The 25,987-nt window shown below is 47.9% G+C and overlaps 1 protein-coding gene across 7 annotated transcripts in view; it reads left to right on the forward strand.

The window, feature by feature from the left end:
- Positions 1-25,987, forward strand: part of LOC147013304 (RB1-inducible coiled-coil protein 1-like) — a 126,080-nt gene that overhangs the window by 80,885 nt on the left and 19,208 nt on the right. For 3 of the 7 annotated variants that reach the window (XM_085855010.1, XM_085855009.1, XM_085855011.1), the window contains exons 16-22: positions 5,644-5,812; positions 6,006-6,102; positions 20,341-20,575; positions 20,827-20,878; positions 20,999-21,043; positions 22,114-22,169; positions 24,611-24,733. In XM_085855010.1, the coding sequence (XP_085711136.1) occupies positions 5,644-5,812; positions 6,006-6,102; positions 20,341-20,575; positions 20,827-20,878; positions 20,999-21,043; positions 22,114-22,169; positions 24,611-24,733 (777 nt within the window). Of the gene's footprint in view, positions 1-129; positions 269-5,643; positions 5,813-6,005; positions 6,103-20,340; positions 20,576-20,826; positions 20,879-20,998; positions 21,044-22,113; positions 22,170-24,610; positions 24,739-25,987 lie in introns of those variants that run through there. The other 4 variants (XM_085855012.1, XM_085855014.1, XM_085855015.1 and 1 more) reach the window with 3 other exon arrangements.

Below are 25,987 nucleotides of genomic sequence, written 5' to 3' on the forward strand. Positions count from 1 at the left end.
TCTGAAAGCAACTGCGTTTTATTGATTTTTAAAAGTACACAGGGTGGAACCTGTTTCCTGAGAATTTTTTAAAATACGAACAAAAAATTAAATGTTTATTGATGTTTATAATTACCTCTATTGTTACAGGTTGAGGATCCAACACCATGGGAGACTGTTTCTTCAATCCCTGCAATGCAACTAAAGCTGGAAAAGAGTGCGAAGTATCATCCGGTCAAGCAAAGCAAGACAAGATGGTATACATGAAGAGCTGGAATAGAGATTACAGGCAGACGAATCTATCGAGTTCAAATGCCATGGAGACTGTGTGTCAACGTGCACATCACGCTCACACATAGAACGACACTTGAAACGAATGAGTAATGTCTGTTTGGAAGATGCTTCAACAAGCAAAAGAAGCTGCTGTTCAAAGACGACAGTATTTGACTTTTAAGAACATTGCATTTTTTGCAGAGAAAAGTGCATCATGGACTTTGATAAGAAGAATCCTAATCCTTTGTAGGACTGCAGATCGTGTTTATCGGACAACTTTCAAACAAACTATTCTAGATGTTATCGATTCCCGCCGGGATGAAGAACGACACCAGGTCGAGATACGATTAATGGGCGCAATCGGCGATCTTCATGTTGCTGATGCGAGATATCACGATGACTGCAGAAAATCCTTCATGGTACCCCGTTCTGTTGCAGCAGCAGCACACAGTGGCAGAGAAACTCAGGACATTGAGCCAGCTGTCAGTTCTACCATCCTTTCGATGAACAACGATTTGTTGTGCATCTGGAATTCAGTAGAAGTCTACAATATGTACAAGGATCATGGAGGAAAGCTATACTCTCGACAAACCCTATTATCCAAATTGTTGGATATACTTGGCTCTGAGCTTCTGGTTCTGTCTGTCAGAAGCTCTGAGCTTCTGGTTCTGTCTGTCTGTTGCTAGTTTAATCTTGTTTCGCAGCAGAGCGTCGACTGCGATCAACTTAGTCGCATCAGGTGAAGATGACACCATTGATGTTTCCATAGAACGAATTGCCAAGAAGGTTGCACAGGAATCTAAGCAGTTGTCCTCCGACCCCAGTTCCTATCAGACTAGAATTAATATAGATATTGCTAATGAAGCAGTGAGTTCAACCCTTCAATTGCTACTCTCCAAAATATCAGCTAAACTGGACTGCACACTTCCAGGAGCTCTGATATGAAACATCATAACGAATATGATCACCAATCGACCAACTACACTCCAAATAGCACTGGGAGTTCTAGTCAGTCGTAAAAGCATCATCGAGCAGTTGTACAACTATCGTGTGACCTGTTCCTATGATGAGTTTCAAGGGATCAGCAGCAAAAGCTACAACTGTTCACTCCGGGATCAGGGGAACCACCAAAGCTGAATGTGGCCTCGTTCAGGTTGTTGCTGACAACTTTGACACAAATATCTCAACCCAGAATGGACTCGTTTCAACACATTCTCTTGCAGTACTACTTACCATAAAAGATCAGGAGATATCTTCCACATCTGAAGATGAAGCCATCATCAGACAATTGACCCGTGATGAAATGAAGACACCTGTGACAGAAGACATTTCGGTTCAAAGGTACAAGGGACCTGAGAAACCAGCGATGCCAGTTGAAGAAGCCACACATGTGGTGTTACCTCTCGGCGTATTGGCTCATCAAGCTATACAACTTAGGAGAGTTCAAGATATGGATTTCTCTTTTCTGAAGCAAATCACTTCTGATCAGAACACACCAGAGTTTGGTGGCTTAAATACGAACCTCTGCAGAGAGCAAGGATGATCCATCCAACCTGCAACGAGGGCCATTTATACACCACTCATAGATATGGGTCCAGCTGATCCGGACACAATGTTTACAGCAATGGAGGAGGGAAAACGCTTGACCACAGAGTGTGAACAAACCGTAACCATCTTCACAAACGACCAACAGCTGTATCGAGTGGCCGTTAATGTTGAATGGGTTTATCCTGAGCGATTTACCCAGTTAATACCAAGGCTGGGTGGCATGCACACCCTAATGAGTTTCATCGGTGTGTGGGGAACTTGATGGCTGAAAGTGGGCTGGAAGACGTGATGAAATCTGCCTTTGGAGGTGTGGCTCAGGCAGAAAGTCATGAAGACTTAATGGACACTCTTGAAACCAAAGCAACAAAGAGCATGACCACACAACCATGGGTACAGAACCTTGTGAAACCTGTATTCATCATGATGGCGTTTGTTCGTGCTGAGCGTGAAGGAGACTGGCCATTGCATCTTTGGGCTATGAAGGAGATGCTCCCCTACTTCTTTGTGGCTGGACATCACAACTATGCTAGATATGGGCTCTACTACCTTCGATCAATAGAAAGGCTTCATGGAGACATTTTGGAAATGTTCTTAAAAGGAGATCACGTGATGCGGCACAAGAAGGGCCTCTGGAACGGCATATGGTCAGATATGTACATCGGGTCCACGTTTATTCGCTACGGTCATGGCATACATGGAATCGTTGGTATTACACTGAAGCCTTCTACACTGAAGAAGTGGGCCTATAGTATGCACACGTTTAGTCAGATAGTCCACGATCTCACAGATATATCTGAGGGGCACATAGTCACAGAGGTGACCATTCACAAGGAAGAGAAGCCATCACGCATACGATCTGATCCAGAGGACCGAGATAAGATAAGGAGAAAACTCCAGTCCTGTATCGACCCACTTGACTCAAACGAACATGCAGACAGAGTTGTCAACATTGTAACTGGCAGAATTGGACCGGAGAAGGTGAACACGCCAAGGGCAGTTGACATTGGCCGAGCACAGATGCATTCGTATGAAGAAAGCTGGCCAGCAGGATTCAACGCTCCCTTATCTAAATAAGTCATAACTATGGCAGTGACATGTAATATCATGTGTGTGGGATCTACTGAGGTTTGTGATCTAAATCTCATCTACTCCAGGTTCATGGGACTCCAACAAAGTCGAAACATCAAACTATGTGACGTCTTAGAGTACGAGCTTGCACCTGCGCCAACATCAATGCTCGATGAAAAGGGGGAGATGAGAATAGCAAAGACCAAGTCGACATTGAAGAAGAATCTCCAAGTGTAAATCTCAACAAGACTGGGTCCACAACCTGAAGTCACCATCTTAGATGGTTGTGCAATCCTCTGGGTTATTTATTGGCCTAACAGGGGAATTGTGCAAAACTTTGTTGACAACTTCATGAGCTGGACAAATCAGATGGCAAAGGTGGACAAATCAGATGTATATCTGGTATTTGACAGATATCATGATTTCAGCATCAAGAGTGGAACAAGATTAGCGAGAGCTGGGCAGCAAGCTAGCAGGCACCACAGGTTGAACCACCAGACTCCACTGCCTCCACAGCTGGTGGTTCTGTCAGTAACTGAGAACAAAGTTCAGCTGATAGAACTGATTTGCCAGAATTTGATTGACGTTAGTCAACAGAGAAAGCAGAGCCAACACAGGCTCGTCATTACGGGACAGGAGTCTACCCCAGTGGAAATACACCACAGAGCCCAAAAGTGTCGCACTGATTTGAAGACGACGCATGAGGAGGCAGATGTCATCATGATTCAGCAAGTCGCTAAAGTTGCCAAAGATGGTGCAAAATGCATCACAGTCTTCTGTGATGATACTGATGTGTTCATCTTGCTTGTGTATCACTTCGCAGAACTTCATCTGCAATGCTGCGTAACAATGGAAGCAACATGTCCTGGCCGATCGTTGATCGACATTGGGGCCACTGCCAGAAAGCATGCCGGGATGGTGCAAGACCTACGAGCTCTACATGCACTGACAGGTTGCGACACCTTTGCCCAGATGTATGGTAGAGGTAAACTGACTGGCAAGAAGACACTCACAGCAGGCCATTCACTTCAAAAACTTGGGAATGTGGATGCATCTATCGACGATGTCATCGCCGAAGCCACTGTGTTCATGACTGTTTGCTATGGTAGCAAGGAGAGAAGCAACATGTCTGATCTTCGCAAAGAGGTGTGGTCTATGAAGATGGCAAAACCAAATGCCATCAAAGCACCAGACCTAAACGCTCTTCCACCAACTGCAGTCCTTTGAACAAAACGTGTGACGCGCTCATATCCAGACAGCAATATGGAAGTCAGCTGCTGAGCTGCAGCCACCACCTCTGAATCCCACTCAGTACAGATGGAAACGTGATGAGGCATCAAGATCATTACTTCCAATTATGCTGCCACCCAACGTTGCTCTTGCACCACCAGAGATCTTGGAGCTAATACGATGTGAATGTTCCTCCGACAAGCAATGCTACACAGCTCAATGCTGCTGCACAGCAGCCAAGTTACCATGCACAGTTTTCTGTACGTGCCATGGAGATAATGGCTGCAGGAATGAGCGCACCAAGATAGCTGTTGCATTTGCCCTTGATGATGACTCTGACACTGAATGAGATACCAAGCACTGAAGTAGCTTTCATAAGGTTTACAAACCTGTTATATATATATATATATATATATATATATATATATATATATATATATATATATATATATATATATATATATATATATATATATATATATATATATATATATATATATATATATATATATATGAACATTTGATTTACACAGGAATGTCTTCTTTTGTTCATGTTGTTAGCTGCTTTCATTGCATCCTGTCGAATTGTTGAATCTGTATGAATAATAAAGTGATCTATATTCACACAGACTGAAGTGTTTTTTTTTCTATCTATATGTTTATTTATCTACATTTTCAATAACGGTGACTGCTAATTTGCATATTAATGAGCTAAATTTCAATGTTATCAAATTGTAAGTGGGTTTATCATGACCAGTGACCCTAAAAACATGGGTGTAGATACCTCAACCAGGCTATTTGGATGCTTACTTTTGGAGATATTAAGAAAATTGTAATTTCGACAATGGCCACCGCTAATTTGCATATTAATGGGTTTCTACAAAAATGCTCAAGGGTGCCAGAGTGGCATCAATCGGAATATTCATTCAGATGGTCTGGTGATCACAAAAATGCAGAAAACCATTGTGCGGACCCTAATGCACGCTTTTCTGGCCAACACTCGGACTAAAATGTTAATCTAAATTCTGAAAAGAAAAGAAAAACAAATTATTTTAAAAAACAAATTTTATTTAATTTCTAAATCCCTCGGTGACTTTTGGGACACCCTGTATGTATATATAATATGTGTATATATATCCATAGCACGATGTTTCAAAAGGTTGTGGACGAGTTATCACCAAACTAGGTGGATGAGTTGGTTCGGTCACAAGAACAAGCCAATTCGATTTTGGTTCAGGTCTGGATCCCAATCTGGCATATTGGTGGGACACAAAACGTAAACTGTTCAGCCTGGTGGAGGTATGATCTCTACCGAGTGCTGTTCTAATTTCCTTGTCTAACACTGCACGTTCATCGTGTTCTCTGAACCTTCCTAGTTTTGTGAGGATTAAACTCGTGATTTTCACTGTTTGATTAGTGATGCGCTCTCTTATACCCAAGTTATCTCAGTTGTCCTGAAGTAGCTGTGTGAGCTTGTGTGTTGCACCTGTTCTTGTGGTAACATTTGTGGCCTTTCATTGTCACCTTCATTGAATTGGTGGAAAGGCCTGAGGTACCAACTGAAGGAGGTTCCACATTGAGTGGACTTGAAGCTCTTGGAGATGTTGGGCAGCAAGCATTGGATCCGCAGCTCCAGACCATGGTTGATTGGATGAAAAGAGACAAGGAGGTCGCTCTCATCAACTTGCGCACTCAGTTGGAAGCTCATTACCAGGTAATGCCAATGCGCCAAAGGCGAGAGATTTAAACCAGGAGATTATGTACTGTAGGTGTTCCCCTCACATGGCCAGTGTTGATGACTAAGTTTAACTTTACGTCACTTCCATCTGTGAAGAGATCGTGAAATGTGCATGCTCAGGTTTGTTTTGTTTTTTATTTGTTTGTTTTTCTCCATTACGTGTGTGCAGACCTGTGTGAACAAGGCGCTCATGAGACAGCAGCAGCAAACAGTTGGCCTGCGACAACAACTTTTAGGGTTACAGGCCCAGCAGTTGCAGGATCGTGGTGAGACATGAGCTCGTCGCCCCTAACCTATTATCTTGGGAGTATCACTGTTACTAACTGGTAGCAATTTACACTGGCGAGCCTGGTAACCTTTATTATTATCCACACACTTTTTGAAAAAAAATGGGGGGAGATGGGGATATTGTAATCGGCTCCGTCTGTTTGTGTCTGTCCTTTCTTGTCCAGCAATAACACTATCTCCTTAACGGTTGTACAGAAATTCACCAAACTTCGTAGTTGTGATCACAACGTGCCAAGAAAGGTGTAAAAGGTGTTGATGTGGTTTTCCCTCCAAAGAGTCTCCTTCTGTATCCATCTTCTCAACCCTATGCATCCTCTCTTCCCCTCATTCCTCCCCACACCCATTGTTTTGTCTAAGTCTGCCTCTATCTTCACCTTCAATTCAGCTGATGGTGTTTCCCCCTTTCTCTCAACTGTTCCTTTTGTCTTGTGTCCTGATCAATTCAGTGTACTGATTTTAGCTCTTCCATGAGCCTTGACTAAGTATGCAGAATAAAGAGCAGTTTCGTTTTTCGCCCCGCCCCCTGAATCGGGTCAGGTCAGGTCAGGTATGGGAGCATGCACCGGAACAGGGCATCACTGCGTCTACATTCTGCTGGTTCTCCCGGGGCCTACATCTGGCTAAACCCAGACAGATGCCTGGCCCAACCCCATCTTCCTGAGATACCAATCAACCTGCTGCAACCACGAAGCATGTGGTCGGCCCATTGGCCTCCTCCACTGCCGAGGCTCCCTCGCTGAGAGAATTTGGTGAGCAGGATCAGCGTCAGGAAAACAAGCCACATGTCCATACAGCTGCAGCTGATGCTCACGGACTATACGGGTAACAAATCTCATCTGAGTCTCTCTCAGCAAATGCTGGTTTGACACATTCTGACGAGCGATAGCCAAGGATTGTCTGAAGAGACTCGGTACCGAAGGAGTTAAGTCTCCGTCTCAGATCTTTGGTCAGAGTCCAACTCTCACATCCATAGAGCAAGACTGGAAGGATCAAGGACTTTGACTCGGACTTTCGTCCTCCTGCATAGGTACCAACAGCAACACACCCTATGATCCACTAAATCCATGACTCCCCAGGCCTGACAGATGTCTATTGACCCGCTACAGATGTCCGACTCACAGCATGCGGAGACATGAATATCACTGCCAAGGTAAGTGAATCTCTCTGTGACTTCAACATCCTCACCACAGACAGGTATAGACAAGATAGTAGCATCCAATATGTCATTGAAAGCTTGGATCTTAGTTCTAAACCAGGAAGCCCGTAAACCCAGCAGCTCTGACTCCTCATTCAGCGCCTCGAGGGCCCCAATAACTGCATCATCTGCAAAATCAAGGTCAGATATCCTGACATTACAAAACGATGCACCGAAGCTTGATCTCTCCATCCTCCCCAGAATCCAGTCCAAACAAACACAAAGTAATGGGGCCAGCACACACACACACACACACACACACACACACACACACACACACACACACACACACACACACACACACACACACACACACACACACACACACACACCTGAACTCCAGTAACAACTGGAAATAAGTCAGAGATGGAGCCACCACACCTCACAGCCCTCTCAGTACCACAGTATAGTTAAGAAATCTAATTGATCAGTTTTGGTGGCATCCCCCGAAAACCAAGAATCCTCCAAAGGGCATCCCTATTCACCGACTCAATCACTTTGTGGAGATCAACATAGGCTGGAGCAGCTCCTGCTGAAACTCTCATCTGCATCGGGTGAGGGCCTGAAGAGCAAGGGTGTAAATTGTTCACCTCTTTGGTGTAAAGCCTGACTGCTCTGGGCACTGATGCTCAAGCAGTTGGTGGCGAACCTTATCAATAATTATCCTAGCAAAGGCCTTGCCTGGCACTCAGAGCAGTGTCACTCCTTGGTAGTTGTTGCAGTCCAGGCGAACACCCTTCTTTTTCCAGAGAAGGACAACAAGGCCCTTCTTCCAGTCAGTTGGGATGATTTCTCTGCTCCATACAGAGCACATAACTGCATGCACCGACACAAGTAAAGCATTTCCTCCAGCTTTGAGAAGCTCAGCATGGATGCCACAGATCCCAGGAGCTTTATCCCCTTTCAACTGGTTCACTGCAGCCTGTGTTTCCACAAGCGAAGGCAGTTCACAGTTGATTGGAGAATGAGCAATGGGGATAATAACACCCCTGACATCCAACTCAACAGCTGGTGGGTCATCCTGGTACAGCCGCTCAAAGTAACTGGCCCAGCGGGCCTTCACGTCAGCTTCCTCTGTCAAGAGCCCACCACCCTCTGCTCCAACTGCAGTACACTGAGGGACAGGCTTGGAGGAACACAATTCACGAATTCCTCTGTAAGCAGGACAATAATCATTTCTCTCTCAACTGTTCGTTTTACCCGAAGGTGACGTTCTACCCCTTCAGATTCCGAGCACATAAGCCTCCTTGTCTGCCCTCAGCGCATGTACAGTTCTATGCCTCAGCTCCCTGAACATCTCAGTTCTGCCGTTAAGCCTGACCCTGTGACTCTGGTCAATGGTATCCAGTGTTCCTTGAGAGACAAAGAAGTTCTTCACCTGACTGTGGGTTCCAAGACGTCCACCGGCGACATCAAGAATCGTAGTCTTGAAACCATTCCACAACTCCTCAGGATTCCCAGAAACACCCAGACCCCCCAAATCCCCACTCGGCCTGTTTACAAACTCCTCAGCTACCCTCTCATCCTTGAGCTTGCCAACATCCAGCCTAGGCTGGTATGGTACCATTCTCCCAGATTTAAGCTGCACTTCAGAGTTGCTACAACAAGCCTGTGGTCGGTATTGAGGAACTGAGCACTCCGGTAGATTCTGCAGTTCAGAAGCATCCTCCAGTGACCATCAACGAGGACATGGTGAATCTCCTTTGCCACATCACCAGTGTTGGAATACCAAGTCCAGCGATGAGGCTGTGGTTGCTGAAATTATGAACCAGCCACCGGAAGTCCACGACTTCTTGCAAAGTCAAGTAACTTGTTGCTATTCTGGTTCACAGTTCCAGACCCAAAGGGACCAACACACGTCTCATAACCATCCCGATCAGTTCCAGTCAATGCATTGAAATCCCCCAAGATGAGAAGAGTATCTTGTCTGGGGCACTGATCAACCATAGACTCGAGCGTGGCAGAGAATGCGTCCTTCACAGCGAGATCACTCGCCTCAGTCGGAGTGTATACAGAGAGCAGGGTAATGACACCCAAGGAGTGACGAATCCTCAATCTCATACGTTTGTTTACCGGTGTTGCCTCAATTATTATACGAGTCAGCTGATTGGACACAGCTACAGGAACTCCTTGAGCATAGTAACCATCAGAGCGACCAAGCCAGAGGTAGTTGCAGCCACCTGCCATGATCTCGCCCCTATTCAGTCTCCGAACCTCAGAGAGTGCTGCAATACCGATGTTCCAATGCTGGAGCTCAGATGATAGCAGAGACAGGTGATCATCCTCTCTTCGGGAAAGGACATTCCAGGCACCCACCAAAAGAGACCGTGTCAGATTAACCTCAGAAGACAACCATTCGGTGGATGACACCTCAGCACCACCCGACACATACCACCTCAAACCGACCCAGGAAGGTTACCCCATGGTTTTCCTCCTATCATCAAAGAATGGGGGTCCCAAAGGATGTGCCTCAATCCCATCATCCAGTAAGCTAAGAAGGGCAGCTGCACAGAAGGTACTGCCACAGAGTGGATTTGCATTTTTTTTGTGTTTGTTTGTACGTTTTGTGGAATGAAGTGTTTTACGATGGCCGGCGTGCAATTTCTGCCACGAACTTCCTAGAAGAGGTAACCCCACTGCAGGAGGACATCAGCAGACAGTTGGGCACCAGATATGGATGACTGTTGGCTCACAAGGAGCTCCTCTGTCCTTTGACAGGTTTTGCTGTTAGTCCTGCTGGGTGTCCATATCCATACACCCTCCTCACCAGGAATCCTGGTGGGGGAGACTGTTTATCCGCCGACAACCCGACCACCAAACAGGTTAGTACAGGTTTACATGGTGCCTGTAGCAAGCAAGTCACAAATCTGATCTGGCTTGACCTGACAATAATATAACACACACTCACACACACTCACACACACTCACACACACTCACACACACTCACACACACTCACACACACTCACACACACTCACACTCACACTCACAATCACACTCACACTCACACTCACACTCACACACACACACACACACACACACACACACACACACACACACACACACACACACACACACACCCAAAAAAATGCAATTACGGGCACAATTTTAAACATTTTTTCATGAACCTTTGTACTGTATATACAATCAACGTTGGGGGACACGTGAAACACGTAATGATTTTTGGGATTTGACCCCGGGTTTATGCCTCAGTCAGGGGGTGTGTACTTGGGGTCGCACAGGTCAAAACAGGAAAAAAATTTAACTCAAAATTTGATATTGGCTCAGTCTTGGTGGAACTTTATGCCATTTTTATATGCCCGATTACATATATATATATATATATATATATATATATATATATATATATATATATATATATATATATATATATATATATATATTGTTGCGGTATTCGCGCCCGCCGGCGTGCTGACGGCCACGTAACTCGAATCGCGGCACGTCGCCCACCGGACGGACAATCCAGTCGTGACCCTCTCGGACTAACGCCGGGAACCAGTCACGGGTGGACCTTTCGGTCTCACCGCGATCGAGCCAATCAGCCCCCGCGTGGGATAGGGTTGCTCGCCAAATTCGACCTACCTAAGTACCCACGCGGAGGGTAGACCGGGCGATCGCACCTCGCCGCAGGTCGACTTCGGACACGGGCCACTTAAGCGACCCGTTCCGTACTATCAGAATAACCGAGCGGTGTTATCGTCGACCTCGACGGTTCGATTAATTATCGGGCGTACTCAGCCCACTACCAACCCTTTACGTGAAGCAAGATGAGGGTTCAATGGGAGAAAAAGACGAAGCGAAGCGGGAGAACAGTTCAATAATAAAGCACATTTATTCGCGGCACACGGGAAGCACACATATTCAATTCCACCAAAAGCACACAAAAAAAAAAAAGAAAACACAATTCCATTTACACAAAAAGCAAATATAAAAGTGAAAACAATGCAGAGCTAATACCGACTACCGAGCACACGGCAACACTTATACAATTCTACTTCACAGACGGCGCCGACAACACATACCCAAAACCAAGGAAAAGAAATACCCCCAAGAATGAGGCGGGCCTGAGGCCGAGACCGGGTCGCGCCTACCCGTCTGGTGATGAGACGCGGAGCGGCGATGGCGCCTCACTCCGCGGGCCTCGCGGACAGTGTCTGGCAGGGGGGTGGGAAAGGGGCCCCCTTGGTCGCACTATCTCAGCGCGGGGGGAAACAGGAGGGGGTTGCTGATGCTCGGGGTATAGAGGATCTTTATTATCCCTGGTGTGTGTCTCCACCTCGGCCAGGTCGCGCTGCCGGCCTCCCTCGGGCGTGCAGCTCCCGGCACCGACGCGAGCACCCCCTCGTCTGCCTTCGCCGCTGCCGCCTCTCCGCCTCTGGACTCTCCACCCTGGACTCTTCTTTGGGCTCTCCTCGTTCGACTCTCTTCAGCTTCTCCAGCTACTGCAGGCTTCGGGCTCCAGACTTCCACACGGCTCTGACTGACGAACACGGTCCTTTTATCCCCCCGTAGCTTCGCCTTTGACCCCCTCCCTTTGACCTTTCACCTCGCTCCCCATTGGCCCGAGAAAAAGTGGGCGTGAAGGCTTCTTGATCCACAAATTTGCATATATCGATCGTCCCTCGCTCACCGATTGGACGGCAAAAAGTGGGCGTGTGTCGTTTTTGATCCGTTTTTGAAGCACAAAATCCGTGATTTTGTACACGCTGTTCGACGCGCGCTCTGCACGAATCCAACACCGGTACCCACAGCGGGGCAAGAACGGTGGTGATGCTACGGTTGCGAGGTGTGACGGGAAGGTCGTGGCGGTTGTGGTGAAGCGGCGTTGTGGTTGGTGGTTGATGTTGTGGTTGTGGTGGTAATCATGGCGGTTGGTCCAAATTAAAGATAGTAAAAGAAAAACGGCTATCCTGAAGAGTCGCAGCACGCATAAATGACATGTATTCCCACTAGACAACGGGTTTGGGCCTAACTACACATGCACTTACCGAGATACCTCACCTAAGGGACCTGAATGGTGGTTTGCGAATTTGGTAACCACAACACTACCCCCTCCCCTTTTTACAGACTCGTCCCGAGTCGTCAAATTTTCGTGTACCATCATGTGTAGTTTTCCCCTAGTACATTTTACCTACGGATCCCTGAGTGCGACATTCATGGTATTCGTGTCCCCAAAATAAATAACCTGAGGGCTGCGTAACTACCTAAACAAACTCACTCACACGGACGACTTAAATAAAATTGCCGGCGCTAGACAGACATGCCGGGGGGCGCACTCATATTTACAGTACATCTTAACCTTAACTTACAAATTTTACACTAAACCATGGCCCAGGATCATTGAACTCTGCAAAAAGAAAGCAGTTAGCAGGGAGCCAGGCTGCCCACATGCAGTCTCTGGCTCAAACAATGCAGGTGACAGGGAACGTGGCTGGCTGCTCACACGCAGTCCAAGGCCTTCCCTTTTGAACTGAACGCAGTGAACCACAACGGTGCATGGGCTGCACAAACGCAGTCTCCGTGCCAGCTCAAGTGGCACACGCAATGAGCACAACGAATGGATGGATGGATGGTTTGAATCGAACTCAGTGAACCACAACGGTGCATGGGCTGCACAAACGCAGTCTCCGTGCCAGCTCAAGTGGCACACGCAATGAGCACAACGAATGGATGGATGGACACAAACACGGTGCACGGGCCGCCACTGCAGGCCCGTGTTGTAGCTGCCAACAGGGCAGTTCTCGCAGCTTGCAAACTGTTGCCTTGATCCTGGCGCACATGGAAATGAACAGGGGGGGCAAAGCAAAAATTGAACGGGGCTGGTGAACGTGGGCAGTGGGCATGGCATGGCAAAGGCAGCAGGCAAACACAGCCCACAGAAGAAGGCCGCTGCAGGCAAACACAGCCAGCAGATGAACTGGCCGGCACAGGCCTTGAAGAAAAACAGCCAGCAGATGAACTGGCCGGCACAGGCCTTGAAGCAACACACGGCCAGCTGATGGCACAGGCCTTGCAGCAAAACAACAGCTGCCGATGAAGTTGGCCGGCCTCCGCCTTGAAGCAAAACACGGCCAGCCGATGAAGTTGGCCAGCCTTTGCCGTTCAGTGGAGGTTGATGGAGGGAGTGCGGTGGTGCTGGCCACTTGGAAGGCGGGCTTGGACCTACCTACCTGTCTCCCTCCCAACCTATCGCCTTTGCCTGTCACTGTACATACCCACTCCCTTAATTTGTCAAACCCCAATTTAGCCCCAACTTATTTTTTTATTTTTATGTTTACCTCCCCACTATAAATCGTCCCCTAACCCCCTTTATCGTCCTTGTTCGGCTAACCTATCCTGTCACCAAGCCTACTCCCAACCCCTACGTTCCCTTCCCAGAGGGGAACAAGGGAGAACTAACGTCCTGTGTCGAGGCCCAACGAAGCCTCAGAATGGCCTCCCCAGAGTTCGGCGATCTTACCCAAAGTGGGTCCAGCGGCCCACAACGACAGCGAGGGGATGGATGGTGCGGAGGGGTACATCTCCTAATCTACCCTAACCATTTAACTGTTAAACTACCCCGGGGCTTCAACAAGCGCCTCTCGCTTAAACTATTGGTTCTAACAACCCAGATTCCCGTCGCCTGTGTTGGTGTCCTCACAATTTCGGGCCTCGCCCCCCAATTTTCTCTCCGTGCCCTCACACGGTCTCCTGGCTGGGACACGTGGCTCCCTTTGGCAGGCACGACCCTCTGCCGAATCTCCCGCTATGGCACCCCGGGCACGACACTGCCTCCCGAGCCTACCAGCTCCCTAACACCGGGGAGTGCCCCCATGGCACCTCCCCTGAAACGCACACGTGGCAGGCCGGCCTCCCGGGCCCCTTTCCGAGGGTCACCCGTGCCCACAACACTGCCCACGCGGCTAATGGCGCCCCGGGCCCCCGCACCAAGCAGGCGCACCCGTGCCCACTACTCTATCCCGGCCCCCCATAGGCCCATGGCCTACCGCGGCCGACTAGCCTGGTGCCCGGGGTACCCACTCAGCGATACTCACCTTTCGCAGCCACGCTCCCAAGCCCGTCAACAGGGCTCCTGCACCCCTCCAAATGGGTTTCGAGCCTACACTCCCACCAACAGCAAAACGACCTCCATTTTTGTTAATTTGACTAACCCAGCTAACTCACTTTACTCTGACCCCGGGGTCCCTTGGGCGGGAGTCACTCCTCCCCCCAATCACTCATCGCACCATGCATTCCCCATTCGCTCCACACACACAGACCCGCTGGCCTCACTCACACACCAAGCACATGCTTCCACTTCACTCACCAACTCTTCAACACACTCACCGCTGAACTCTGCCATCCTTCTAACTACCTCCCCTAACTAACTCGTGCTCCCACGTCGTCCCTTACACTATAGCACGTTCCCTTTTAACCTACGTAGCTAAACTACGTCCCCTCTACACATTCACTGTCAGTCACTGTCTCCAAAATAATCCCATTTTATTTCCCAACCTAAATCTGGCTACAATCCCTCTAACTAATCCATTCCACGGACTCCATGAGGACTTACCCCTGCCCCATGAAGTCGGTCTAACTAAGCTAACCCTTCCCCCTAACTAGTTTCCATCCTGTGCCCAGGTAAGGGGGTCTTTCACCCCTTGCCCAGGAATCCTTTGCACCCGAAAGTGAGGCTTGTTCTTTTTTTTTTTTTTCTTTACATGCGCAGCGCCAGCGCGGCAACTCAGAGCTCGCGCACTTTGCACCTGCCCGTGACGTCATGCAGCTGCACGTGTTCCTCGTCCCTCCTTGGACGCTACCATCCGGCAGAGATACCCCTCCTGCCGGATTCCAACCCCACGTGCAGCCATGACGTCACCGTGCGCAGAAAAAAAAAACAAGCCCCACGTCTCGAGGGGTTCCCCACGCGAACACATGTGCTTTGCCCGTTGGAGCTTAACACACACGATCGCGTGGAGAACCCGTCCAGTCCAAATCCGTTTACCTGCCTAAACTTTGTCCGTCCGCGGGATCGGCAAATCCACCGCGTGCGTTTCCGGACCGGGACTTCACTCTCGCAAGCGAGCACGTGGTGGTCTCGTGCGTTGCACAGCACGAACCGCGTGCTCACTGCTGGGTGAACCCGGCACGGTCCGCGAAACAACTACAGCCGCTACCCGGCTTTCTTTACTCACATGTCGCCGTCGTCGCCATTCAACCCACGCACACCTGCGTGTTACGACGCACACAGTCCACTCCATCACATTCACACGGGGAGACGCGGCTGCGTGCTCCCGCATGCCAACCGACATCTCCCTCTCATACCGCTCTCTCACACACACGGTCTCCCTGGCACACAGCGACCTTGCACACGGCCGTTCACTCACGCGTGCGGGGGCACTCACCCGCGGTGCCTCACTCGCACTCCGTGCCTCATCCACACACGCGGGGGCACTCACCCGCGGTACCTCACTCATACACACGGCGACACTCACACACGCGGTCTCTTCCACACACGGTGCCTCACCCACACACGCGGGGGCACTAACCCGCGGTGCCTCACTCACACTGGCCGTTTCATCCACACACGCGGGGGCACTCACCCGCGGTACCTCACTCATACACACGGCGACACTCACACACGCGGTCTCTTCCACACACGGTGCCTCACCCACACACGCGGGGGCACTAACCCGCGGTGCCTCACTCACACTGGCCGTTTCATCCACACACGCGGGGGCACTAACCCGCGGTGCCTCATCCACACACGGCGTGCTGGGAAGCACGCACTCCGGCACACTCGCCACCACACCACTCACACACGGGGTCGCTTCCACACACGGGGACGCACTCACGCCTTGCACCACACACACAGGGACAACCACACTGGGGATTCGTGTCCCCACAAGGGTCTCCGGGGCCTCTATACCCCCATAGCTCTCCGTGCACCCGTCCACAGAACCCGTCCCCTCAACCTCGCGAAGCACGACCGAACTCACCTGGTCGTGACTCGCCTCAAGGGGGCATACTCCCTCCCCTCGTTCCTGGAGGAGGCCATCCAGGTGCTCGCACTGGGTCTCTACCCAGTCCGCCAGCTCACCCCCATTATCCTCCACTACCTCTGTGTGTGTGTGTGCGTCACTTACCCCGTCTTCCTCGTGTAGTCTTTCCTCTATTTTTTCTATCTCCCGTGTCTCTGCCAACTCTTCACCCTTTACCTCCCTTGTCTCAACTATTATTTCCTTTGTCACGGCCTTCATGCCCGCCTGCAGGCATCGGCCCATGTTCTGCGTCTCACCCCGGAACTTTTTCATCTCTTCCCTCATTTGCTGTGTATTCGCATCCATCATCGTTTTCACTTCATTTGTATTTGTATCCATCTTTTCACCCATTTTTTGTGTATTCGCATCCATCTTTTCGTTCATGCCTTTCATTTCGTTTTTCATATTCGCATCCATCTTCGTTTTTACTTCGTCTATTTGCTTGTTCATGTTCGCAATCATCTTCGCTGTCGTTTCCGCATACATTTTTGCCAGCATGGTGTATAGCTGGGTCATGTTGGATGCACTCAGCTGAGCCGTTTCGGCAAGGGTTGGGGAAGGGTTTTGGTGGAGAGGGGGGGGGGAGGTGTCATACACTGCGGCCGCTGCCGCACCCATTTCAGGTTCTGGGTTCAGTTGGGCGAGTCCGTGTTCCTGCACAATCAACATTTCCTGCACGGGGATTCCATCCTGGACCATGGACTCTACATTACTACACATATACATTTCTAATACCCCCGGCTCCCACTCGCCTTGAGACGCCATCTTGCTTCTCGTGAAGGGTTAATTTGCTCGCTCGTAATTTGGAGGGAATCGGGGGTCGCTTCTCTCACCCCTGGACCGATTCCCGTGAATTTAGCCGGAGACAGGAGAGCCTGTTTTCCTGTTCTCCGATACCAGTGCCGCGAGGAGGGCGATGAATTTGTATCGCACGACCTGACACCAGTGTTGCGGTATTCGCGCCCGCCGGCGTGCTGGCGGCCACGTAACTCGAATCGCGGCACGTCGCCCACCGGACGGACAATCCAGTCGTGACCCTCTCGGACTAACGCCGGGAACCAGTCACGGGTGGACCTTTCGGTCTCACCGCGATCGAGCCAATCAGCCCCCGCGTGGGATAGGGTTGCTCGCCAAATTCGACCTACCTAAGTACCCACGCGGAGGGTAGACCGGGCGATCGCACCTCGCCGCAGGTCGACTTCGGACACGGGCCACTTAAGCGACCCGTTCCGTACTACTGTATCAGAATAACCGAGCGGTGTTATCGTCGACCTCGACGGTTCGATTAATTATCGGGCGTACTCAGCCCACTACCAACCCTTTACGTGAAGCAAGATGAGGGTTCAATGGGAGAAAAAGACGAAGCGAAGCGGGAGAACAGTTCAATAATAAAGCACATTTATTCGCGGCACACGGGAAGCACACATATTCAATTCCACCAAAAGCACACAAAAAAAAAGAAAACACAATTCCATTTACACAAAAAGCAAATATAAAAGTGAAAACAATGCAGAGCTAATACCGACTACCGAGCACACGGCAACACTTATACAATTCTACTTCACAGACGGCGCCGACAACACATACCCAAAACCAAGGAAAAGAAATACCCCCAAGAATGAGGCGGGCCTGAGGCCGAGACCGGGTCGCGCCTACCCGTCTGGTGATGAGACGCGGAGCGGCGATGGCGCCTCACTCCGCGGGCCTCGCGGACAGTGTCTGGCAGGGGGTGGGAAAGGGGCCCCCTTGGTCGCACTATCTCAGCGCGGGGGGAAACAGGAGGGGGTTGCTGATGCTCGGGGTATAGAGGATCTTTATTATCCCTGGTGTGCGTCTCCACCTCGGCCAGGTCGCGCTGCCGGCCTCCCTCGGGCGTGCAGCTCCCGGCACCGACGCGAGCACCCCCTCGTCTGCCTTCGCCGCTGCCGCCTCTCCGCCTCTGGACTCTCCACCCTGGACTCTTCTTTGGGCTCTCCTCGTTCGACTCTCTTCAGCTTCTCCAGCTACTGCAGGCTTCGGGCTCCAGACTTCCACACGGCTCTGACTGACGAACACGGTCCTTTTATCCCCCGTAGCTTCGCCTTTGACCCCCTCCCTTTGACCTTTCACCTCGCTCCCCATTGGCCCGAGAAAAAGTGGGCGTGAAGGCTTCTTGATCCACAAATTTGCATATATCGATCGTCCTGGAGGCGGGGCCAAATCGTCCCTCGCTCACCGATTGGACGGCAAAAAGTGGGCGTGTGTCGTTTTTGATCCGTTTTTGAAGCACAAAATCCGTGATTTTGTACACGCTGTTCGACGCGCGCTCTGCACGAATCCAACACCGGTACCCACAGCGGGGCAAGAACGGTGGCGATGCTACGGTTGCGAGGTGTGACGGGAAGGTCGTGGCGGTTGTGGTGAAGCGGCGTTGTGGTTGGTGGTTGATGTTGTGGTTGTGGTGGTAATCATGGCGGTTGGTCCAAATTAAAGATAGTAAAAGAAAAACGGCTATCCTGAAGAGTCGCAGCACGCATAAATGACATGTATTCCCACTAGACAACGGGTTTGGGCCTAACTACACATGCACTTACCGAGATACCTCACCTAAGGGACCTGAATGGTGGTTTGCGAATTTGGTAACCACAACAATATATACATATATATATACATATATATATACATATACATATATATACATATATACATATATATATATATACATATACATATATATACATATACATATATATACATATACATATATATATACATATATATATACATATATATATATATATACATATATATACATATATATATATATATATATATCGGGGCGTATTATGTGATACCAGTCGTCCGTCCGTCCGTTCCTGTCCGCACTCTAACTCCCAAAGTTTTCAACTTTCACGTTTCATATGTACATCGGTACAGACTGCGGAGACGGTCATACATCGGTACAGACTGTGTCGTGACATAGTTCGTCATCTAAAGTGGTTGCCATGGCAACCAGGATGCTGTTTTCCATGTAGTAGCACAATTATGTATATACCTTCTTGTTCGGGCGTATATTGTGCTTACTTGCACTCTTGTTCAACTTTGCTTTAGGTGGGAATCGTGGGGTTTGTGATGTCGTGCTATCAACTCCATTCTCGTTGTTATTGTTATTATGATTTCTTTTCATATTTTTATTTTATTTTTATTGTTATTGTTGCCTCAGAGGCTCAGCTGATGGAATGAACTAAGCTGTCGACAGACACAAATAAGGACAACGGGAAAACACTCAAACGTATTGACAAAGAAACTGTACCTCAACTAAGACGCCAAATTACTGGATTCAAGCCAGATACAAAGGGAGCAGAGCAGGCAAGGTCTTGTGCAGGCACATTCAGGATAACCATGGTCGTGCATGTTGACATGGCACAGAGTGAAGTGCAGCTCGGGTGGGAGAGGAGGGGATGGCATAAATGGGGATATGGTGTCCACGTCTGTCGGTGGTCCTTCTCTCCGGAGTGACGGGGGAGACAGACAGAGAGCTGAGATGTCATTGACATAGTTTTTACGTCTCCTGCAACTGCCTTCATGCACAATTTACCGCCCCTTTTAAGTCATGGTGCATTTGTTAAACTATATATGCATTGCCAACATGATATTTATATTTTATTTGCTGACATTACTTGTAATCTTTGTTTTTTCAACTCCCTCCCAGCCCAAATAATTATGGCATGTACAATATTTATTTACAATTGAAGATACCACTGATTAAATGAAAATTCTGAGTATTTAAGCATTTATGAAACCAATGCTATTAAAGCAATTAAAAAAATTAACACTTTGCAAAGGTGTTGGGATTATCAATCGAGTAGTACGCCACGTGTATGTGAACCCACACATAAAGGAATAATGCTTATCGGACAACCTCTGGTGGGTGAGGTAAGGATATGGGCAGGGAACTTTTCACCAAGCTCATTGACCAACTGTCTCCTCGTGATCCACAGACCTGATTCAGAGCTTGTCGGCTGATCGTGCAGCTCTGCTTTCTGAGAAGAAGCAGCTTGAGGGACAACTGCTGCAGTCCTCTGGGCTTGGCCTGGCTGTTGCTGCAACCCAGGCCCACTCTGGGCAGGACTCTCCTGAACTTGGCTGCTCAGATGATGGTGCGTCCCCGGCGTTTGAGGGCACTGATGGAGGAGAAGCTGGCCAAGTTATAGTGGATAAAGTTCTGCCTGACAGGTTTGTCTTTCAGTATGACACCACAATGCAGGCTCTTGGGATTCCAGACTAAGTGCTGTCAGGAGTGGGATGTGTGCACATGAAAAAGATGGCTGACTTAGCTTAGGACCTGCACTACCTCTGAGATCAGTACTTAATAGTACCTCTTTATCACCTTGCATTTGACAGGCATGTATAGTTCTTTATCTTAGACCGAGTACATGCATATGCCTTTCAGGTGCAAGGTAGGTTTTTGTTTTAATATTTTCCAGAGAATCGAGTGATGAGCAGAAAACCACCGGCTCCTCAGAAGTGGGACAGAAGGTATGCAAAAGCACGATTCCCAAGGAGCTCTATGATGATGTGATTGTGCTACTGTTCGTGCCAAAAGTGAATTGGTTTTGATCCCATCCCCATTTATTTTATTTTTTTATTTGCTCATAGAAAATGCAGCCAAAGGCGAAAGGAAGTGGTCCGACAGAGAAGCTGGTATGTATCCTTATCCATGGGATTATCAGACATTGCATGTTGACCACCATCTCTTCCTGTTGGTTGATGTGTCTGCAGCCTTAAACTGGGCTCTTCCTGTTGCACTTTATACGTTGCAAATCGCTTCGATTCTTTGGATTTTTTTGAACTTTGTGAAGGACATGTGGTTGTGTTAAATTGTTCTTAGCATGGCTTGCCAAGGGGACTAGCTTTGTGTATTTTCAACTTGACAAGTTAAGATGTCTTATCAATATATTCTCCCATGATGAACTGGGTGAAGTTGGGCTAGTGGTGAGGGGTTATATGGCACTTTTCACTCATACAAACTAAGGGAGAAGGTCCCTCCTCCCAGCTGTCCGTCAATGAGTGGGAGGCAGGCCTTGAACTGTGCCTGGACCATGTTCGGTTACACATCTCGGCCGCTGATTGCTCCTCTGTGCCGAGGTCAGAGAGAACCCCAAAATCATGGCAGGTTCGTCTTGTTGAAGGTTGGGGGTGGAGAAGCAGAGATTTTGGGTGGAGTGATGATTGGATAAGTGCAATCAGTCGGCAGGGAGGGGGAACTGCTGCTCAAAGCATGTGCTTGTCCCTTGCCCACTCTGCACATGAGAAGGTGCTCCCTCCTCTGTCTCTTGCTGCTGGAGGTGCCCTGTCCTCGTAAACTACATGCTTGTTCCTGCCTTCATACTATTGGGGCCCTCTCTCCTGCCATTCTACCTGGAACAGCTCCTCCTGTTGCCTCCAGTCCACAAAAACTATTTCCCCCCAGCTAGTTCCCTCTTGCCAGCCCTCATAGCAGTTATGTGTATGGCACTATATAGGGTTTAGTTTGTTGTGTACATTAAGTTATTGTCTTTTCTGTCTGTCATTGTCCAGTGTTTTATTCCATGTTTTGTGTCCTTGGGCCATCCACATGACAATATATACGAATGGACGTATGCAGGACTACATGTTCAATATGATTGTTCGCTCTTATGTGCTTGCATTGTGAGGGTTTTAACTTTGTTATCATAAACAGAATTCTCTCGGTCATGAATGTTCATACTCCTTATCCCGTGTCTCCGATGCAGATGTCTCAAAGTTTGTCTGCTGCTTCCCATCATCATGAAAAGATATCTATTCGCGAGTAATGACACACACACACACACACACACACACACACACACACACACACACACACACACACACACACACACACACACACACACACACACACACAATAATTGCGAAGGTCCCTCCTCCCAGCTGTCCGTCAATGCGTTGGGGAGACACACACCTCTCGGTATCAGTAGAATGCCTGCTGAAGAGAGACCGGATGATCTTGTGACATAGAAGCTGCAGCAACTCCTTATACCTTAGATCTGCCTTGTCAGTTTCTGTGGAACATTTGTTGAAATGTAATCGATGAGCCCTGTTCATCCTCAGACAGTGCATATAACAGGTGAATCAATTGCTCAATAAAAGGGATTAAGGAATTTATTAGATTTTCTTTTTTTTTTAATCCAAGAATCAGATGACTCAGAAAATAAACAGAAAACATGCTTTCACTGTTTAGTGGCATGCATGTGTGGTTTGCTCAACCGCTCATTTGCAGCAAGTTTACACAGGAAAGGTGAAACAAACACATGGCCAGCAGAGGATTGATTTTGAAAAGGCACCCTTGTTTTTTGTTTGTTTTTCGTTCCATTTACTCGTTTGAATTTTCTGTCTTGGATAATTTCTTAAAATGAGCATGGGAAGTAAGTGATATTATTAGCAGCAGTTTGACTTTGACACAGGTGGGGGGGGGGGGTTATGGATTTGGTCTCGATTTTCATGTGCATGCATGCGTGCGTCCACAACCATATCTCGGACATGCATAGACCGATTCTATTTGTACTTGGCACAAATACAACACATGATGGTATACATAAGCACATCATTTTGTTTTGAGATGCGATCAACGATGGCTGACTGGCGGCAATTTTTTTTTTTAAACCCATTGTGTCAAACAAGCCCTCAACTATTTCTTGGACATGCGTTTACCGATCTTGTTCAAAGTTGGCACGCACGCACGCACGCACACACACACACACACACACACACACACACACACACACACACACACACACACACACACACACACACACACACACACACACACACACACACACACACACACACACACACACACACACACCGAATGATGGCTTACATATGCACGTCATTATTCTTCAAGATCAGATCCAAGATGGCCGACTGGCGGCTATTTTAGTTGCAGAAAACCCGATGTTGCACACGTCCTCAAGCATTTCTCGGACATGCATTTACCGATGTTGTTCAAACTTGGTACCGAGATAAAGAATAGTGGCTTGCATAAGAATTTTTTTTTTATCTTGCCAAAACGAAGTTTTTGCAAGAGATGTTAGTCAGCTTGTATGTTTTTTTTTTTGTTTGTCTGTAATCACGAATAAAAAATTCTGCAGAGCACAGTTATCATCGGAAATTTTTGTAACTTCGCATATCAGAGGCCTATAGAGGTCCCTTTCAGTGTACAAAATTTTGAAGGTCAAGGTCAAAGGTCAAGGTCACTTTGTCGCAAATCAGGGGAGTCGACGAAACCCTTATTTTTTTGAGTAATTTTGATGGGATCGTCTTCAAACTTCATGGGAATATAGTTCATGGTCTGGAGCTCAGCTGATTAATTTTTGGTGGCGATTGGCCTTGACCTTCATGGTTAGCGCCTGAGGTCAAACATATTTGACCCCAAGGTCAAATTTTCAAGTTTTAGGAACCATATCGTGTAGAACCTCAAATTGAACACCTCGATGAGTGCTTTCTAGATATGTCAAGCTTGAGACATTATGACATCATTTGGTGACGTTATGAGGCAAAAGCATATTTTTCATGGTTCCTCTGTAGAACGATTCTCATCGGAATCTCTCGTAGGCAGATATTCCTCAAGGAGTCGCTCCTGGTGGATAGCAGCTCTGTTCACCTCAGTGTGACCTTAAAGAAGTCACACGTGGTCACCTTTTGGCAAGATACGGCTCACCCTGCGGGTGACATTGGTTTATTTTATTTTTCGAGATCAGATCCAAGATGGCTGACTGGTGGCCATTTTGTTACTTTAATGTGTCCCCAACCATTTCTCAGACATGCATGGTCTGATTTTGTTCAAACTTGGAACAAGCACAGCACATTGATGGCATACACGTGCACCTCACCGTATTTTGCGATCTGATCAAAGATGGCCGACTGGTCGATGGGCGGCCATTTTAGTTGTACATCAATATGGGCTATCCCTTTAACTCTGCACAGACAAATTACTAAAACAATGGAGGCTATGATATGTTATGTCTTTTTTACTTGTTTTTATTGAAATTAACCTTATCAGAAGGATGCCATGACGACTTCACACACACACACACGATTAGACACACGCACGCATACACTTCTTGATGGTATTTCAAACAGATGTGCATTCTCAGTATTTTCTGACAACTGTTTTGAGGACAAATGGAAGCTGCATTTTTACAATCCCAAATCGTGCACGTCAGCCCGGCTAACTGCCCTCCACTGTGACAGCTTTCTGGTCGGGGACCTCGTGCTCATAGTGTTGGTCGAGCGCTATGACAATTACCTGCTCTTCACGGTCGGACCCACACTGTTCTTCCTTCACACCGAATGCCTGGAGGCACTCGGTCTCCGGTCCGGTACATCCAGCACCCTGCCCTACATCTTTGTACACACTTCAGCACACATTTATCATACTCTTGTTTGTAAAATCTGTGAGATCTGTGAATCATCATCCTGGATTTTTTTGTGAGAGTCAGCACTCATCAATATTGTTCTCATTAATTATTATTATTTTTATTTTTTTAACGAGAGTGATTACATTTGATCAAGTAAATGACGAGATACCTCACAAGTACTGTACATTGTATTTTATAACTATGTCTCAAAAAAAGGAAAGAAAAAGGAAAACATTTGGCACACTTGCACAGTCATTTTCATACAGATTGTCTCTGATACAAATATTTAGCATACATCCAACTGGAATATTCATAATGCAAAGCTATCCGACACCAGCCTTGGCTCAACACAAAAACACTAACAATGGTCCTTTGGCACACGACCATGACCAATCAATCATGGGTGACACGATTGCTTCCTAAACAAGCTCCAAGTATTGACAATGTACTTCTCGATGTCGCACAACTTGGCTGCGAATACCTGATCTGATTTTGTCTGCATGTCTGGCACATGCTTCACACCAAATAAAGTTAACAAACTCCTTACTCGATTCGTCACGGGTTGTCTTATGGCCGATTATGCCGCCAGTGTTCCAGTTCAAAACATTGCTGACTGCACACAGTTCTCTTTTATCTTGGACTAAGGGCCAGGCATTGTCACCATTTGTAACTTTAGTTACTGCGGTTAAACCACGTGCCCAGTTGAGCAAACTATTACTTCCTGTCTTTTTTATGGAGCATTCTTTTTTTGACTTACGGTAACTCATCCTCCGATCAATCAGGAAGTAGTAAGGAATATGCATTTTGTTGCAGTGCAATGTCGATAATCTGGCAACTCCTAAAATCTGGCACGATTTCAAAAACAAATCGATTTTTTGTTTTGATTAAAAATATTTGCATTGTTACTGGTTTCGGGGTGAGCGCGGGGTTCACGGGGTGGGGGGGGGGTTTGCTCAGACTCGCTACTCGACCTCTGACCCTGAAGCCACAAGCCACAGATAACTCCGCGGCCCAACAGGTTGCTGAACAACCACAGACGATGTCTGGGGAGGCTAAGTCTGGCAGAGTCCTCGCTCCTTGTCTTGTCACCTCATCGATAACCTAGCTCCACCCAGATAGGAACCGTGCTCTCGACGTCCCACCTTGGTATCTACTTATTATGTACGGTCAAGCAAAACCATGGGTGGGAGGTTGGCTAAACTAGTGGAGT

The sequence above is a fragment of the Eptatretus burgeri genome, chromosome 14 (assembly GCF_056783735.1).
Source record: "Eptatretus burgeri isolate ZD-2024b chromosome 14, Ebu_testis_v1, whole genome shotgun sequence".
NCBI lineage: Eukaryota > Metazoa > Chordata > Myxini > Myxiniformes > Myxinidae > Eptatretus > Eptatretus burgeri.